The following is a 19,206-nucleotide window of genomic DNA, read 5'->3' as shown; positions in this document are numbered from 1 at the left end:
AAAGGCTCGGTGAGTGAAGGTTTTTTGTTTTTATCTCGCAGACAGGATTTAATAAGAGACCAAATAGCCATAGTGCCTACTGGCAAAGGTTTTGCCTATCCGCTATACGAAGGTCCTCCCCCAGCTGTTCCCACTGTAGGGTATTCAAAAGGCCCTCATCCAAAAACCAAGGGGAAACCCTTTCCACAGTATCGAGAAATACTTTAGCTGTTTTTTCCTTTAATGGCGTCCCATGGTTTTTTAATAGCTCCCTGAGGGGTTGCTGCATTCTGAATTTAGACGTTTCAGACCCCATTGTTACTAATTTGAATAGCTTCAGTTATGGCAGTTACAATAACAAACAGTGGCCTAGCTGCCAGGAGCAACGAGATTACTGAAAGGAAAACTATCTATCAAGTGTGCATTAAAATTTTTATAGCGGCTTTTCACATGCTACCTATACCCTAATTGGACCGCTTCAAGCGTGTTTCTACTTTCACTTTAATTGGACCGCGTTCCACGCGTCAGGACCGCTGCTGGCGTATCCCGATACCGGACCACCTTCCGTGTGTCCTTATTTTATTTTAATCGGACCGCATCCCGCGTGCCCCCAGGACCGCTGATGGCGTATCCTGATACCCTTTAACTGGACCGCATTCCGCGTATCCCCAGGACCGCTGAGGCATATCCTGATACCCTTTAACTTTTTTATAACCGGTTTAACTTGTTAAAAATTTTTTAAGATATCTTACCTTGTCTTCTTTATAAACCCTTCATGTTCCCGGGTTTCGGCACCAGTTATCGCATTCCCTCTACCCGTAGAGAGAGAGAGACACGACAAATGTCTGAAGCTCCGGAGATTTATTGTGCACAGTCTTCCTTTCTTTCCTTCTTTTCTATCCCTTTCTCTCGCTCTCTTTCCCTCTCCTGCACTTCACTCTTCTCCCGCTCGGCTCTCGCCTGCTCCAGCCGCTTCGTTTCTCTCGCTCGGCTCACGCCCGCTTGCACGCTTCTACTCCCAGCTTCTACTCCTACTCTCAGCTTCTCCTACTCCTCCCCCACCCATCAAGCTTATATACACTTCAACCAATCAGGGGAGAGTACACGAGGTAAACGCGCGGACAGCTGCAGGCATAGAATAGGTACACGAGGGGGCATGCTCTAATCACATCGTTAACTAGCCAATCATTGGAATTCGCTGGTTGTTTACTGTATAGCTGGCCGCTTTTGGCTCAGCGCCAGGCGCCATCTTGACCGTGCCCAAGGCTGGGGGTCCCGGAAACCCCGACAAGAATGATTTTGTTTTATTTGGGGATTTAACTACCCCCCACACTGTCATGTAGATCTTAATATTGTTTTCCCCTGTACATGTGGAAAAAAAACCAGAGTACTAGAGAAGTTGCCATGTCTAAAGTTATGTGTCTTAAAATTTACCTACAAAAGTCAGATTTTGTTTCACACCAGAATGCTGTCTAGCTTTATATTGTTTCTGTGTACATCTGATAATTTTACCTTTGCAATCAATACCAGTTATATAATTTTTAATACATATGTAATATCTTGGATCATAATAATAATAATATAAGGACAAATTTCTCTTATTCAAGAAAATACTAACTAAGGAGTAAGAAAATGAGTTACACGTCTATGAATTCCTGTTTTCCTTTCATTGCCATGTAGTACCTGATCATGGGGACAATCTTAGAGATTAGAAGTCAAAAACTACAATATACAGTGACTCCACTTGACTGTCACTTCAGTTACATCATAGGTAACTGGGCGAGGCAGTATTATCTTCTTTTGCAGATAACATCCAAGGTTTCAGATAACATCCAATCAGTGAATCATCCATATTATTTCTATGATAATTTACATAATTTTAGTTTTAGGAGAGTAAAATAAAGAAAATCCTAAAATCCTGCATGGACTTTTGCAGAAAACTGAGCTTAATAAGAAATATTCTTTTATTCAAGTGTAATTTAAATATCTATTTATTGATTGATTGATTCATAATTCATTCATCAATCATTTGTGAACACATTAAATTGAGGTAGTAAGTATAAGTTGTAATTTGAAGAAGATTGACAAGGGAAATTGAGTCATAACTTGAAGAGGAAGTGAGTAAGATTCTTTTGGGCCAGAGGGACAGGGCAGTGTCTTGGGGACATTATTATAGACACAGGGGTGATATAAAAGTCCTAGTGTCTCAAGATACTTCCATTAGGGAATAAAATTTCTATACTCAGTGTGTGCACGTGTGCATGTGTGTGTGCACACATGCACGTGAGGGGGAGCAAGAGATGCCTGCTGGACTCACAGAGACCTTTGTTTCCATCACTTACCTGCTGTGACCCAGGACTTGGGGTGGTTGGGTTACTCTTTCTACCTGAGGGGCAACCATGAGGACTGAGGTGACAATGTGTATCCCAGTGTCTGTTAAATGTTTGATATGCAGGGTTTAGCCATAAAGCAATCAGATAGCCATATACAGGGAGAATATAGGATGGGAAAATTTTTTTCCACATCTTACTCTCAAAACAAAGCAGTGTTAAATATTTAAATTTCTGACTGAAGACCATTTCAAAATTTGTAGGACAAAAAATTAATTTAAAAAATCCAACTCGAATGAACTTACGTAACTGCACAGCTTATTTTTTCCAAGTACAAAAAATAAGAAACAAGATTGAAACTCCAAAATTGAATTTAATAATGGAAAACACAAACATATTTGAGGTCTTCCACAGAGCAGCCAGGGTGAAGCAAACAACAAATCATGGAATACGTTGCCTGCTAGGAGAGTCAGAGTCAGTTAATGTAATCACACTCACGAGGGCCCTCTTAAGCCTATGATTCTCCCAGCAGATGGAGGGTAGAGGGATAATTTTTACAAAATTACATCCAAAAGAGAATTTCAGGGGAAGAGGATGCTCCCAGAGCAGGGTAATTTGTTCGTGATACAGCTTTAATATGGTTTAATCTTGGAAACTATGCTAGATCCAGGCATTGCTAGGACTGGATTGGATTGAATCCCTGCTTTTCTGTTCTTGATTTTTGTTTTCTTTTTTTTTTACTCTCAAGTAATCACGCACTAGCACCAGCTCAGAAGTTCCATGTGTATATTGTTAGTTGTACTATGAATATGTAACTGAAAATTTCAAGATTCAGAACCACGTGAATCTATGAGGCTGGCTGATTAACCATGACTTAATTTTAAAATTCTTGGTTATTTAACTAAAAGTGGTTTTAAGCAACCAGTTTCCAATCCACGTCAGCAGCCTTGACTTGTAAGGTAACGCTTCTGGTGTTTAGGGTTAATGGTTCAGGAGTTGGACCAGGAGAAAGTGGTGGGCTCTTCTAGAGAAGGAGAGACCAAGTGGGATCCTCAGGCCCCACTTGCATGGGATCCTCAGGCCCTGCTTCCAGTTTCCAGAGAGCTTCTGCTTTTATTTGGCTTACAAATTGTTTAAGTAAAGGATATGCTAGTTTACAAATGTTTGGAAATTTCTAGAGCAGAATATGTAGACTCTTGCCAGACTGGATGTTTTATGAGACTCTTCCAGGGTGACATTTTGTACTATTTCTTGCCCAATCCCCTATAGTCGCAGTCCACTCTCTTGAGTTAACTCAGTAACCCTGGTTTCCCAGCCCCCAGGGGACCTGGGGGCTATCTCTCCACACCAATCAGGTTCTCCAACTGTCAGGTGTGTCAGCTTCCCCTTGATTTTTTAAAACACAGTCTGTGTCCAACTTCTAATTCACAGAGCCCCTTGGGTACTTCCCTTGCCCGGGCTCAAGCCACTTCATCACTGATGTCCTTTGATGTCCACCCCACCCTCCATGTGATGCCCACAAGAAGGAGATTCTGTTTTTCTGGGAATTTTTTCCCATTCCTTTGACCCTCTCCAGCTTAAGTATTACTCCACTGAGATGAGGAAATTGTGGCTAAATGATGAGAGAGGAAATGATTAGAGTGCTTTCGAAGCAATCTGAGATATATCATTTATGAATAAGATATTGTTCCTGATGTGACAAGCAAAACAGAAATCCACAAGGTGAGGGAAGTCTTGAGAAAGCAAGCCTGACACAGTGGGCAAGGTGGGAGACACCCCGAGGTGCCTCAGTGGGAGAAGGGAGGAAAATGTCAACTATAACACTTCCAAGGGAGAAGGGTGCAGTATGGGTAAAGGAAGCTACAGCAACAGGTCAGCTTTCCTCACTAAGGGTGGTATGGATACCACAAGGGGCACCCAAGATAATTTGACACGGATTGTTAACGTTTGAGTGTGAATCTTTCAATACACAGCCATGCGTTTATTTTACTGCAGGACATGTTGATAAGATCTTTTGAATGGCTGCATGCATAAACACATGGATGAATATATCCATGAAAGAATAAATAGATGCCACCTACATCAAAGGAATAAAGATGTGCTCATGCCAAGGGAAAATGTCAAGGGAAAAAAGACAAAAATAAGACCCTTGCCTTGCACTTGGCCTCTTGACAGCCCCTGCCTCACCTGGTATTTTCTGACGAGTTTTAGAGAGGATCCTATTTGTCCCATAATGCTAATGAACAGGGTCTACATGATGCTAGGGTAAGGAGTTATCTCATATGCCACTTGTGGATGAGGGGGTCTTCTTGGGCAAAGGTTCTCAAATCTTAAGCCTCAATAAAGATTAAGGGAGCCCACACAGCTGTTGCAAGCAAATCAGGAAACTCAAGAGCAGAAGGGAGAGCCCGTGTAAGTGAGTGCGTGAGGAACTGAACTTCAGTCCTTGCAGAGAGCCTTAAGGTGCAGTGTCAGGAATTCCACCCTCTGCCCCAGGGCAGGGTGTGTGCGGACACCTGGAGCACTTTAGGAACAGCAGAAACAAAAAGCAAAACACTTTTTTTTTAAAGTACCCCCCCTACTCTGTGCCTGTGTGTATAACAGGGGCCTTTCTCTATTAAGATGGACGTGAACTAGAGAAAACAACTGTTTACGTGGTGAAAATGTCCCCTTCACACATGTTCCATTTGATATTAATCATGGGATTACAACACCAAGCTAACCCAAATAATCTGCTCGGAGTCACCATTTCTGATGATTGCTCAGGCTATTCATTGCTAATCAAGAGGATGTTATGAAATGTGACTCAGATGGCCTCGGGCTTTCTGGGAATGCTGGTACTATATATAAAGAAGAAGCATCTGAGCAGAGATATTGGAACAAAGGGCAGGTAGGGAGCCCTTGATCACCGTGCCTTGAGAAGGAAGACAAAGGCCAGCATGCTCTGCTTTCCTCTGCTGCTGCTCCTGCTCTGGGATGTGGGGTCTCATGGCTTCCCAGCATCTCTAGAACACAACAGGAGGATGTGGAGATAGTCCAGGTAAGTGCTGCATTATACATGCTAGAAATCCAGGTCTCTGGTTTGCATCTTTCTACCATAGAATAATGATGTAAGGGTGCATTTCCTACAAATGACTTGTGTTAGAAAGAGGATCCTCCCCAAAATGTATCCAACCAAGCATAGACTCTCCTTTTCCATTTGGGGGTGAGAGAGAGACTGAAGAAATGGAATGCAAATTTTGGTCTCTCTGAAGTTTGAACTTTTTAGTAACAAGGTAGGGAGATTTCTTCTCTGAAATTGCATTTTTCCACCAGTGATAAGGATAATAAGATCATGAAATCTAAGCAAAGTTTTTAAAGTGATTCTCTATTTTGGCTCAAACTTCATTGCTCTCAATTTTAAAAAAATGAGAAATGTTTCCCATTCAGGGTTTCAACAATTTTATCTTTTATCAGAAATACCTGGAAAACTATTACGATTTGAAGAATGAGGAGAGGCAAATTGAAAGGAAGAGAAGCAGCGGTTCAGTGGTTGCAAAGCTGAAGGAAATGCAGGAATTCTTTGGACTGAAAGTGACTGGGAAGCCAGACGCTGCGACTCTGAAGGTGATGAAGCAGCCCAGGTGTGGGGTGCCTGATGTGGCTCAGTTCGTCCTCACTCAGGGGAACCCTCGCTGGGAGAACACAAATCTGACCTACAGGTAACCAGACTGGGAACCAAAATGAGGGTGCTATTCCCCAGTAAAGTGGTAACAAATAAGAACTGATGTACCTCTATTTTATTTCATTCAAAGGATTGAAAATTACACACCAGATTTGCCAAAAGCAGATGTGGACCATGCCATTGAGAAAGCCTTTCGACTTTGGAGTAATGTCTCACCACTGACATTCACCAAAGTCTTTGAGGGCCAAGCGGACATAATGATATCCTTTGTCAGAGGAGGTAAGCTCTTCTTGTAGGAAGAAAACATTCTCAGTTTAACTTCACCTTGCCCCTGAAGGGCTCCAGCCTTGCAGCTGGAACTCCTTGTTGATGAGGACTGTTGATTTTATGGACTGAGGGAGGGAAACCACATCACACTTGATGGAAGGCTGTTGACCTCTTAACAAAGCCAATGCTTACCTCCTATCTTAGCTGGAATGAGAGCCCAGAGGGCCCTGGTTTGATTTCTGTGTCTTACAGACCATCATGACAACTCTCCCTTTGATGGACCTGGAGGAAACCTCGCTCACGCTTTCCAGCCAGGCCCAAATATTGGAGGGGATGCTCATTTTGATGAAGATGAATGTGGACCAACAACTTCAGAGGTAAGTCAGTTAGTTTTGCTTCTCTCTACTCCCAGCCCCTTCCCGGGTCATCATAATATTGGTTGATTTAACTGACAGAATGCATTAACAGAAGTTGGTATTTTTCTATTACTACTCAGAAAATTAATGGTAAGTTTAGAAAAGTGAGAGATTATTTCTGCCCATAGAGATCTTATTGTTGACAAATAGACCTCTCTAAAATTTCCTGGAAGAAAATATCGAAGCTTCATGTTTTGCTTGTGGACATCTCCACTGAGTCTTCTCTACTTGAAAGATACAACAAAATGTAACAGCAGTAGGAAGCACATGGGGAAATTAACAGAGGGAAAGGCTTTCTGTGCTTCCCAGAATTTTCAGCATTTAATCACTTTAGTAAATAGGAAAAAATATTAACTGTTAACAGAACTGTATTTCTTCTCTGTGAAATAATATATGCCAGCTAATCATTAACAAGCTTGGCTCATCTGTGCTAGACTCTCAGACAGGGTTTGTCTTCATTTTGTCTGCTGTGGTCACAGAGCTTAGGCTTGAACATGTCCCTTCATTAATAATGTGTACCGTGTTGTATGAAAGGAGAGAAGGGTAGCACTCCCCTGGACAAGGATGCAAGAGGCCCTCGGGCCTGATAACATGCACGTGGTTAAAGCATTGTCACCTACTTTGTGGCCTTTAACCATCATTTAAAAAAAAAAAAAAAAGCATATTCTCCCCTTCAGAAAAAAGTTATTAGATGTGCGTGTGTGTGTGTGTGTGTGTGTGTGTATTTCAAACAGTCGCCAAGAAAACATGAGCAATAGTCTTTGCAGATTCCTAGATTATTTCTTAATCAAATGCCTCAAAGCTGAATACATTTCAAATAATTCAAATGGGTTTATTGCTCTTTAGATTACAACTTGTATCGTGTTGCGGCTCATGAATTAGGCCATTCTCTTGGACTCTCTCATTCTACCGATATTGGAGCTTTAATGTACCCCAACTACATCTTCAGTGGTGACGTTCAGCTGGCTCAGGATGACATCAATGGCATCCAAGCCATCTATGGTGAGTAAAAATAAAAATGTCACAGACAGGGGACTTTGGGTTTCATACCTATTTCAAAGAAAACAGCCATTGATTTTATTGTTTAGTAGTTTTCCAACACTAGGCAAGACTAAATCTAGGACTCTTATTTTCTTTAGGACCTTCTCAAAATCCCAGCCAGCCAACAGGCCCACAAACCCCAGAAGTGTGTGATAGTAAGCTAACCTTTGATGCTGTAACTACAATTCGGGGAGAAGTGATGTTCTTTAAAGACAGGTAAGAGGCCAATTCTTTGTGTTCTGCATTCACCACTCTGTGTGACTAATACACTCCCATGTGTTATTTATCTTACTTTCATTTACATTTATAATTATATGACAGCAATTGCTTGCATTTGTACAACTTAATATAGCAACTTTGTTTTCCCACATGTTGTTTTTTGATTCTCCGAAAATAACCACTGAAGTAGAAAATCAGTAACTATCAGCCCACTTTACAGATCAGTAAATCAAGACAGAAAGAAGAAAATAGAAACCTTTTGGGGGCACAGAGCTGACTGGTGACAGAGTAATTATTGGTCTTCTGACCCCTAAGCCAGGACTCAGATTTCATTATGCCAGTCTGTGATGATAAGTAGGGTAGGACTTCATTAGGAGAAGTCAGTCCTTTCTGCAACATTATCACACTAATGAGGCTACTGGGGTTCTTGACTGTGTTCAAGTGTAGACAATAAGGTTACATATCCCAGTTCGTATGAACTGAAGAATCAACTTTGTGCACTACCAATCAAAGGATGACAAGGGAGTCACTGCCAGAACTGGGTTTAAATTTAGGCTTTGCCTTTTACCAGCTGTGTGGCCTTAGAAACCTCCTTTACTCCCCCTAACCTCAATTTCTCATCCCTAAGATGTGAGTCATAGTCTTGTCAGGTTTTTTTGTGATAATCATGATGTAGGTAGAAGGCTTTGTTGTGTAATAAGTACAATTGGCTCTCCAAAACTGAAAGTTCCACTTCTACGGATTCAATCTCAGGTCCTTTGATCTAACCAGTGTATTTTTTAATTGCTCCTGTACTGAATCGGTACAGACTGGTTTTGTCATTATTCCTAAAGAACACAGAAAAACTATTTATATTGTATTAGGTATTATAAGTAATCTAGAGATGATTTAGAGCATATGGGAGAATGTGTACGGGATCTATGAAAAAATGACACCACTTTGTACAGTGGATTTGAGCATCTGCAGATTTTGGTATCCACAAGGGATCCTGGAACCAACCCCTTGCAGATGCCCAGGACTGACGATACTCACTAAACACAGGATGTTATCAGTGTTGTGTTCCAAGGAGCAATGTGCTGCAGCTGGCTCCCAATGGCTCACCAAAGCTTACAAATTTTCAAGTTTGTTGTGAACCACAGTCATTATTAAAAATTAAATCATATAAACAAAATAAAATGTATTAAACCCAGATGTAATAAAATAATAAAAATGTTTCCCTCCATGATTATTTTAACCAGATTTACCATTAAGTCTTGTCTTTGAGGTTATTCATGCCTATTGCATATAGATGATAGAAATACTATACAACGGTGCCCTACTCTGACTCTTCAAATTTGCTATGGTGGGAATATTTCACCAAGGAAATAAGCAACTGCTAGAACTTCCGTGCCTAGCCCCTCCTTGGGAAGTCAGATGTTAAACATTTACAAGTGCACCACAAGTACCAGCAACCAAAAGGAGCTGGATGTCAGCCAGAGGGTAATTAGAAACTAGATGGAAATCTTGCTTTTTTTTTTTGTTTTGTTTTCAAATCAGATTCTACATGCGTGCAAATTCCTTCTACCCAGTTGAGCTCAATTTCATTTCTGTTTTCTGGCCATCTCTGCCAAATGGACTTCAAGCGGCTTATGAACTTGCTGATAGAGATGAGGTCCGTTTTTTCAAAGGTAATGCTTCTGATTATTTTTTCACTGCTTTTATGAATTATTTTTCATCCACTTTTGAGTTCATATATAAGGGTGCTAGCTATATTCTCTCCATAAATTTCTGAAAATTGAACAGACTTACTGATAGGAATCCAATAGCTCAATTAAAAGTTGCATCATGAATTTCTGAGTCATTTAAAATAAATTGCAAATGACTGGATATAGAAGTGTTCAGGCCTACTTATGAATCTGGACTTAGGACATGTTTTCTGGGCAAACTATTTATGTATTTTAAACTTCCTTCATCTTCCTGGGGTGCTCAAGAATAAAAGTGAGAAACATGAACCAATTCTATAGAGGGGGAAACAAAGATTTTGTCTTTGTGATTTCCTGAATCCTGTTTTAATTTGAACCCCAACAATGAGATAAGAGAACCCCACCACTAGGCAGCCAGATGGTGGCACTAACATCTTGCTGTCCAGATATGGTCTTCAGATTAGTGGCACTGTCTTCACTGAACTATCAATTACAACACAGAACCCCAAGTCCCATCCAGACCTTTGACAGAATCTGAATTTTAACAAATTTCCCAAGCAATTCATATGCATATTAAAATAGAAGTCCTGAATTATTGTGAAATGAATGAGACAAATTTCTTTGATTCTATCAGAATCAGATAGAATCCCATGCTCCTGACTTTGAAAACGCTAGGGCAACACACATACTCTTGCAAATTTTTGTACAATTGTGTGAACCTTATACAGACACACAATAAGACACCTGATGCGGTCATACACTCAAGGCAAAGAATTGTAAGTAGTTCAGATGGGCAAAACACTTTGAAACAGGATTTCTAGTTTTCATTTCATGAAATTAATTAGATTTTACCTGTGCAAAGTATCAAACTGATTTTTTGTGAGGAGTAAATAAATGTATTTGTGAACAAGAGCTAGCCTGGCTCTAAGACATAAGGACTAGTTTTATGCTATATTGGGATTTTTGAGCATAACTGCACAGCATCTATTCATGTATTTATAACTGTAGTCTAGTCAGATGCAGTGAATTGAATCCAGGATTGCAAATCATTACAGGTTGTGAGTCACTGCAGTGCCCTTAATTGTTCACAACCATTGTTGTGAACTTCCACTTGAACTTTGTATCACTGAGGTAGCATAACAAATTAGCCATTTGAATATCTGGCTTGAAAAGGCCTCAACCCCCAAAACAGGTCATTTTCAAGCTTGTTTCAGATTAGAACCAGCTGGGAAGCTTACAAAAAAAATACTCATTTAGTGGTCCAGAACAGGATCCAGGATCAGTATTTCAAGATTCTCCCTCAATTATTCTAACCTGCAGCTAGGACACTGCTGTATCTTGAAAAACTAATAACTCACCTGGAAAATAGCTGTCTACAGGAGTTCTGGACAATTATTTTCATCTCTGGCTTTTGATTGGCAGGAAATAAGTACTGGGCTGTTCAGGGGCAGGATGTGCTACGCGGATACCCCAAGAAACATCTACAGTTCCTTTGGCTTCCCTCGAACTGTGAAGCATATTGATGCTGCTGTTTCAGAGGAAGACACTGGAAAAACCTACTTCTTTGTTGCTAACAAGTACTGGAGGTAAAGACAGCACAAGAACCATTAGGGTACCAATTCTTTCTATGCAGAAAATTCTATATGTACCCTTCTCAAAATGAATCTCAAATTATTTTGGACACCTGCTTCTTTTGCGATTGGCTGTATCCAACCCAGCATCCATTTAGTTAATTGAACAATACCACCCACTCAATTCCTGGGCTGGGAATCCAGATAATAATGTGGTGCTGAATTTTGAAAAGGATCTAAAAATAAGACCATTCATCTTTATAGAGCTACTTTGGCCAAAAGGAACTTATCTTTCATACCTTTTTACCTTAATAGGACATAGTGCATAACTTACTAGATAACTTGAATAAGACTTTGAATTTCAGAGGAAGCTTATCAATCTTCTAGTCCAACCAACATTCTACCTCTCCCCACCTAACTCCACATTTTACAATCTCTAGAATTTAATGTTCTTGTTAAATTTCTTGTTAATTTCTGCTAAATTTCCTGTAGTGGTTTTGAGATCTACATGTATAGCAAAAGGTTCTGATACCCCTTTTTGATTAGGTATGATGAGTATAAACGATCCATGGATGCAGGCTATCCTAAAATGATATCCCACGACTTTCCTGGAATTGGCAATAAAGTAGATGCTGTTTTCAAGAAAGATGGTAAGTGAATATAAAAGTATTTACTTCAGTACAGGCACAGTGGTGACTCAGGGGGAGGCTGAGGCAGAAGGATTGAGAGTTCCAAGCCAGCCTCAGTAAAAGCGAGGTGCTAACCAACTCAGTAAGACCCTGTCTCTAAAATAAAATATTGGGACTGGGGATGTGGTTCAGTAGTCGGTCGAGTGCCCCTGAGTTCAATCCCTGGTACCCATCCCCTCAAAAAAAAAAAAATAGTATTTCATTTTGTTGCCATAGAGATAGCATCAGTATTGTTAATTGGAACAGCAAAGGCCAAAAATACTGGCACTAATGTTCTCATGGATTCAAGTCAAACCTGGAAACTTCTTGTATAATGTAGTAAATCTCTTTTCTTTTATTTCTAGGATTTTTCTATTTCTTTCATGGAACAAGGCAATATAAATTTGATCCTAAAACAAAGCGAATTTTGACTCTCCAGAAAGCCAATAGCTGGTTTCAACTGCTGAAAAAATTGACAAACTGTTACCAAGTTAGTGAAAAAAAAAGTATTTTGTGAACCCAAGCAAGGTGTTTTCCTGAAGAGCCATGTATTTTTCAGTATTTATTTAACTTCTAGAATCACAGATGCACAGTTATTAAATATAACATTATTTATATTCATTCTGCATAGTTTTTACAATTTATTATGTTATGTTTTTATGTAATAATATAATTTAATTCCACAAATGGTGGCAAAAGCCAATCAAGTTCCTGGCTTATGAACTCACATATGACAGTGTTACAGAGAAGATCATTTCCGCAGTATAAGAATGTGACATTGACCCTAGAGATCAGTCTCAGTGATGACATCTTCTTTCAAAAAAGAAAGTCAAAAGATGTGAACCATCGCTGGAGGAAAAGCAACACATGAGCCGTCATTATACTCATACATAGAAACAACTCTTCTAACACAAAATAAAGTGATATTTGCAATAAGGCCACCCTTGTCTCTACTGTTTTTTTTAAACTTTCTATTACATTTACTATACTGTTATTTCCTGATTATAAAGCCACATCTACAGAGATTAAATTTCAAATTCGAAGTGTAAAGTAAATGATATATAAAATATTGATGTGGGAAATTAGTATATCCCCAAATTTCCACATTCTTGTTGAATTTATTTCACCGTGAGGGGAAAAGAAATCATTCTAATTCCATATAAGGAGCTCAAAGTTGGTTTTAGGTAAAGTAAGTGAAGACATGGTAGAGCTAAGTGGATGTCACTTTCTTTTCTGAGCATGTATGAAGATGACATTTTCCTAGTCCCACTGCTTACAGTCATGAGGTTTGTGGGAATGAGGAAGGTGGGCAGTGGGGCAACTAACTAGTTCTGACCAAAGACTGTATGAAGTGGTAATCACTTCTGAATGGAAACATTTGAGTGATAATGCCAAGAACCCCAGCAGTCTACTCCCCGGCTGCGGTGACTGTAGAAGCATGTCACGAGAGAGTTGCTGCAAGATGGAAGAAGCCAGAATTGCTGAGCTACCATTGCCCCCAGTTACCCCACATGTTAGTAGACTTTGCTTAAGGAAGAAGAAAACTTATTGTGCTAAGCCACTAAGATTTTAGATTTTGTTAAGGCTGCATAATCTAGTTTGTCTCCATAAGCATTGTCCCGTTTATCATGAATAATTTGGGAAGAGGTTAATGGAGGTAGAAGTCCCTTTGGTAACTTCTAAGGCTCGTGAGTTTTGTGAGTAGTTCAAGGATTTTGTAGGCTTTGCCAGTACATAGAAAGTCTTGAAAATAGTATGAGGTATTCATGGCTGAGGCAGTTCCAAACTCAAATTTCTCCTTTGGCCAAAACAAGTCAGTCAGCCAGTCGTCTTTCTCAAATAAACTTTTTATATTGAAGTATAACATAAATGCACAATCATAAATGTTCATCTCGATGTCTTATCACAAAGTTAGCAAACTCTCAGCCAGATCATGAGACAGAACATTGCCAATACCACAGCAGTCCCCACGAGGGTCCCATCAGTGAGTACTCCACTCTCAAAGAGACGGATTCATTAGAAGCAGCCTGGAACAGCGATTCTTTGGTGGGGTCATTGGGGGAAAAGTACCCTCTGGAGAAGAGGAATGAGGGAAACATTTGACAGCAGGGAAAAACTAGACTTTGTTCTTTGTGGGGATCTGATTTCATGAGAAGGCTATGGAACAAAAACAGAATAAGAAAGTTAGTCCACCCTGACACGCAGAGGGCCTAGGCTTTTGTACTCCTGTGTCAACCAGTCATCAGTCAAGTTCTGGTTGGGAAGGAGGGCATAGATACCCAAGCAAGATACTGCCATTTGCAAAAGTGTGGGGATAACTGTAAGTTGTAAATAACCAATTCTTATAGTAGCTAGGAGGATGGATGCCCTGGTATTAAGGGAATCTGAGGAGGGCACCAAAACCACAGCACATTATCTGGTTCCTAAGGATGACCACTATGCTGACTCCTAACACCTTAGGTTAAATTTGCCTATTTTTCAACTAAGCTGGATGTGGCATGACTTTCTTACTCTGCCTTACTGTGATTAACACAATGTTTCTGCACTTCATCTGTCATTGATGGGCCTCAGGCTGTTACCATTTGGGGAGTGGGTTATAAGTAATACTGCACATATGCAGGCATTTCTGTTGATTATATGCCTAGAAGTACAGTTGCTGAATCATAGAGATTTTCAGACTCTTCTTATGGTTCTTCCTCAGACTCACCTGTCTTCTGTCCCAGTCACAGTAGTGGTCCCTGGTTCTGCACAGGTCCTAAACTGTCTTCTAACCTTAGCCCTTTGGAGTAGTCCTGAGCAGTGTGCTTCCTGCTTCCTGTTCCAAGGCTTTCCTAGCTTTTCTGCTAATGTCGCATCAGGGTCTCCTGTGGAACTCACTTAGAACCCAGGCACGTGCAACTAAATGTGAGAAGGGTCATTGTTCATGGAGCAAAGTTTCTATCAACATGAGAAGAACAGACAAATAAGCGAATGCTCTTTCTTTCCTCAGAAGGGTGTTTTTTGTTTTGTTTTTGTTTTTTTTTTGGTGCTGGGGATCGAACCCAGGGCCTTGTACTTGCAAGGCAAGCACTCTACCGTCTGAGCTATCTCCCCAGCCCCAGAAGGGTGTTCTTAAGACCTGTTTCAAGAGGGCTCTCAGGATTAGGAGCAACGAATTGGTGGTGGTGGCTGCAGTGATGTTCTAATCATGTTGGATAAAGGTGATATTGAGATATAAGCGATAATGGAAGCTGCCCCCATCCTTGAAGATGGAACTGAGCCAGTCAAGAATTCTGAGTTTGTTGACTAAAGTGCCATGCCAGAGTGTAAATCGGAACCTGTAGTGTCTACTCAGAAAAGAAGGTCAAACCTTCTAGTGACCCTAAAACTTCAGAAGTTCTTCCTATTTAGGAGCCTGTTTCCAAAGATGTACCCCACACTGGATGAGGGTATTGGGGAAGTTGGGGCAAGTTCTTACTTTCTTTGTCCTCTGCTATGGTAGCCACAGTAGGAGAAGGTATTTCAAATGTCATTGAGAAGGTACAGACTTCTCTTGGGATCCCCAGTCCCAAGAAAAATTCCAACTGAAATCAAAGTGTGCGGCAGGAGAGACAAATGCCAAAGAGAATAAAAACTCCTCCCCAGTGACTGGGCCATTTGGTGTATTCCTGACCATATCTAGACCTGTTCAGAGCACAGGAAAGAGTATTGTCAGTGGGTGTTTAGATGCCTTAGAATTCACTGGAAAAAAGACAGTGGATGTAATAGCAGAAGGGGATTCTAGATCTAAAAGAACTGAGGGTCTGATGAACTAGAATTCTCAGGTTTTAGGAGAGGCAAAGGAGAAAGATCTATGAACCTCCAATGAGGTTACCATGGAAACAGACAAGAAAACTCATTATGGGCCACTCTTTGATGAATTTCAAAGCCTTTCAATCTAGAAGTTCTGGAGATGCTTTCCTGAGAAAGTGAAACAAAGCTGAAATCTATCCTTAATTCTTTATGTGGAAAAGAATTAGAGACACTGAAGCTGGAATTAGAGTAACTCAAAGAAGCATTTTCCCTTGCAGAGTTTTGTGAGAAAGAGAAGAAGAGAAAAAAGGGGATGAAGATTTTACCACAGAGATAACAGAGCTGTTTTCTGCCAAACAAGAGAAACTTGCCAGGACAAGAAATACTGCCTATAAGTGAATCAGGGCATTTCTGATCATACCATTAGCAGAGAAAGAAAAAGAAGAAGAAAACAATTGGAGGCAGAAAATACTGATGAAGTCAGTAAAAATTCAATAGACGATATCCATGCATTTGCAATCTGTAGCCTAGCAGAACTGACTACCTGCTCAATTGAACTATTTCACAAAACAGCAGCATTGGTTCTGCATGGCTGGAAGCAGGAAGTGACAGACATAGAAGGAAGCCAAACTCCTTTCCTGATGACAGCTGTATTGTGTAAGAGTTGTCCTCCCTGTCTAAAGAATTTACCACCTGCCTAACAACTGCTGGGATCAAGAAATACTCCGATGTCCTGAACCCATTCATCACTACAGTCTTTCTAGAGGCATCAAAAAGTTCCGCCTACATCAAGGTTGCCTTTTGGCTATTTCACCTTGTGCTGCAGATCTCTCTCATTGAGAACAAGGTAGAAGTACCCAGGCAGGAGCTACAAGTCCAGAGGCCTTTGCCAGAATGCTGAAGAATAAGAGAAGAGTTCACCTGGAATTTGTGATGGCGAAGAAGTGCCACATTCTTCAGGGTACTCCTTCAGAAATTAATGAAAAAGGTTATTTTAATATAAAAAATTTAGGCAGGAGAACAGGTTTGAAGAGGAAGTTTGTTTCTTCACTTGGCTGAAGTATTCAAGTCCTCCCACTATTACTGGTTGTTATAACTAATGAATTATTTGAAAAGAAATTTTTGTTGAAAGTCCAAGAATAATATCTCTAGATAAAGCTTAGTGTCGCACTCAGGCAAAAATACTGATCTACTTTTGAAATGTTGCAAAACACTAACAATTTTGTCATAGATACAGTTTATAGCCCATGGGTAAAATTGGTATAATGCAGGAGAAAAATAACTTAATTTGGTATTCTAGAATTTAAAACATGCTTGGTTCATTAATACCATGCATGTTCTCCTTTCTAGGATAAAATCTATGGCTTTAAGAAAACAGAGCGTATATAAACTACAAAATGATTACCCTTAATCAGACAAATTCTTTGAAATGGTTAGGAAGTTTCATCTGGTCTTTAATTCTCAGTAGATATCTGACATTGAGGAGAAACTTGGAGAATATTATACTTTTGCAGGCACATAAATGAACTATATATTGGCTTCAAATGACTCCCCCACCCAATGATGACAAATTTAAGTCATAGCTGATCCCTATCAATTGGATTTAAGACCAATAAGTGCTATTTAGAGAAACAGTTTCATATTTTAGATACTCTATCTCTAGGTTGTTTTCATGCATACTGCATAAACAGGATGAATTCTGTCACAACCAACCCTAAAGGAGTGTTTAGTCTCTTTCATTAGTAGGTTTTTGTTGATTGAATATTGTTAAAGTTAGTCATAGAGTCCCATAGAGACATTATTCATTTATAATAGGATTTAACCTCTAACACATTTTTCTTCTTTTTTATTTGTTTTAATTTATTGTTTAGCCTGTTTTTATATACAACTTTTATCATGTAGATCTTAAGCCTTTTATTGCTTTCTTCAACAACTAAAAGATACTTGTATCTGTTCTTTTTTAAAACAAAAGTTCTCCAAATTTGTGGTTTTAATGATTCAGGTAACTTTTGTGTGAGCTCTGCACCTCATCTTATAAAAGATCTAAAATAAAATATAATTTTACCTATTCAAAAATAAACCTGAGGGCTCTCAAACAGTGCCATACGATTAACATATTCTTGTATCTCTAACTGGCTTACAGTTCACCTTTGTATTATTTCTCTCAGGTTCCCTGCTTGCTCTTCCTGTTCTTCCACCAGCCTCTACATCACAGGCCCCAATACATACTTATTCTTTGTCCTGAGCTCTGCTTTCTAGGAATGCCAGATTAAGATAATTTGTTCTGGAAGTGGGGTTGTGATACCCCTGTAGCTAGGTGGCACACAGTTACTAAGATTCTTATCATAAAAGTGAATGGTGACATGTAGGATTATCTGGTAGCTGCACTTCCATAGTGTGAGAGGGATGATAATTACAAGAAAAGAGGAGGGGGCTGGTTAACTGTTCTGGAAATTTGTAAAAGAAGGTAGCATGTTCAGGTGAGCCAAATATCCAATAAGACATAGTGAATACCAACAGACATTACTGGTAACATTAAAAGAAATCCCCATCTATTACAAACCGTGATGACAAGCCATTCCAGACCTGATGGCAAAGTTGTTCATTTCCTGGGTGGAGTCATGGATGGACAAACCTGGAAATCTTAAACACTTCAGTTTCCCAGAAAGCTCCTCACCAGCAGAAGTAGTACCTTTTTCTTCCGATAAGACAGTCATCTACCCTTGCATTGGGAATTAAAGACTTTATCTGGGTTGATACCTCACAAGATAATGCTTCTTGGGCTGGGGAGATAGCTCAGTTGGTAGAGTGCTTGCCTTGCAAGCAAAAGGCCCTGGGTTCGATCCCCAGCACCAAAAAAAAAAAAAAAAAAAAAAAGATAATGCTTCTCCTGCTCACCGTCCTCACCCCTCTTTTTTTTTGGTGCTGGGGATTGAACCCAGGGCCTTGTGCTTACAAGGCAAGCACTCTACCAACTGAGCTATATCCCCAGCCCCCCTTATCCCTCTTTTATCTCAGTAAAATAACTAATATCAGGTCTCAGAAGAGTTAAAATCTTAGCTACTGTCAGGATATAGTTTAAAAATCAAAGGAATTATAGGAACTAGGCAACATTAAGTCCATTAGAAACCCAGGGAATGTGTAGAAGGGTTGATCTTAAAGGCATTGGAACAAGTTGGGGGAATTTAAAGCTGGACAGAGGAGAATTTTTTGACACAGAAATACTTATTTGATATTGGATACTCAATATTTTGGAAAGGAAATCAGAAGTTTGTCTACTATTCTGCTTACATGGATTCTTAAATTTGGATACAATGGTGTCCCATAGCATACAAAACAGATAGAGATGCCAATACTTCTCTTGCAAAGTATCGAGGAAGGAGTCAGAAGGTTCAGGAAGATGGAAACTTCAGAATGGATTTATTACATGAGTTTGAAGTTCCCACCCCCAGGTTCTGTTTCCTGGGATGACCCAGAGGGCACCCTTTCACTGAAGCTGTAAGAAATGCACTAGAGAGGAACACCAGAGTGTCTCAGAGATACATGGTGGTGGTTCTCTGTAGGTAGGGTTGAGGGTGTAAGGGGTTGCTGTGGAGTT

General features: G+C 40.0%; 1 protein-coding gene, 1 non-coding gene and 1 pseudogene across 2 annotated transcripts; all 3 read left to right on the top strand.

Moving 5' to 3' along the window:
* The first annotated feature begins 5,248 nt into the window (after nt 1-5,248).
* Nucleotides 5,249-12,734, top strand: Mmp1 (matrix metallopeptidase 1). The gene is given in 13 exon segments (XM_047517639.1): nt 5,249-5,315; nt 5,318-5,349; nt 5,766-6,010; nt 6,104-6,252; nt 6,493-6,594; nt 6,597-6,617; nt 7,503-7,658; nt 7,796-7,913; nt 9,453-9,583; nt 11,021-11,073; nt 11,075-11,184; nt 11,716-11,819; nt 12,203-12,734. Coding segments are annotated over 13 exon segments (1,440 nt in total). The 3' UTR covers nt 12,355-12,734.
* On the top strand, nt 7,177-7,302 carry LOC124960846 (U6atac minor spliceosomal RNA). The gene has a single exon (XR_007104168.1). It is a non-coding gene; the product is annotated as a U6atac minor spliceosomal RNA (small nuclear RNA).
* A 2,290-nt stretch (nt 12,735-15,024) lies between the features above and the next one.
* On the top strand, nt 15,025-16,509 carry LOC124959649 (protein FAM114A2-like; annotated as a pseudogene).
* The last annotated feature ends 2,697 nt before the right edge of the window (nt 16,510-19,206 follow it).

The sequence above is a fragment of the Sciurus carolinensis genome, chromosome 11, assembly GCF_902686445.1.
Source record: "Sciurus carolinensis chromosome 11, mSciCar1.2, whole genome shotgun sequence".
NCBI lineage: Eukaryota > Metazoa > Chordata > Mammalia > Rodentia > Sciuridae > Sciurus > Sciurus carolinensis.
The sequence above is the reverse complement of the archived record's forward strand: the minus strand, read 5'-3'. Positions and strand labels throughout refer to the sequence as shown.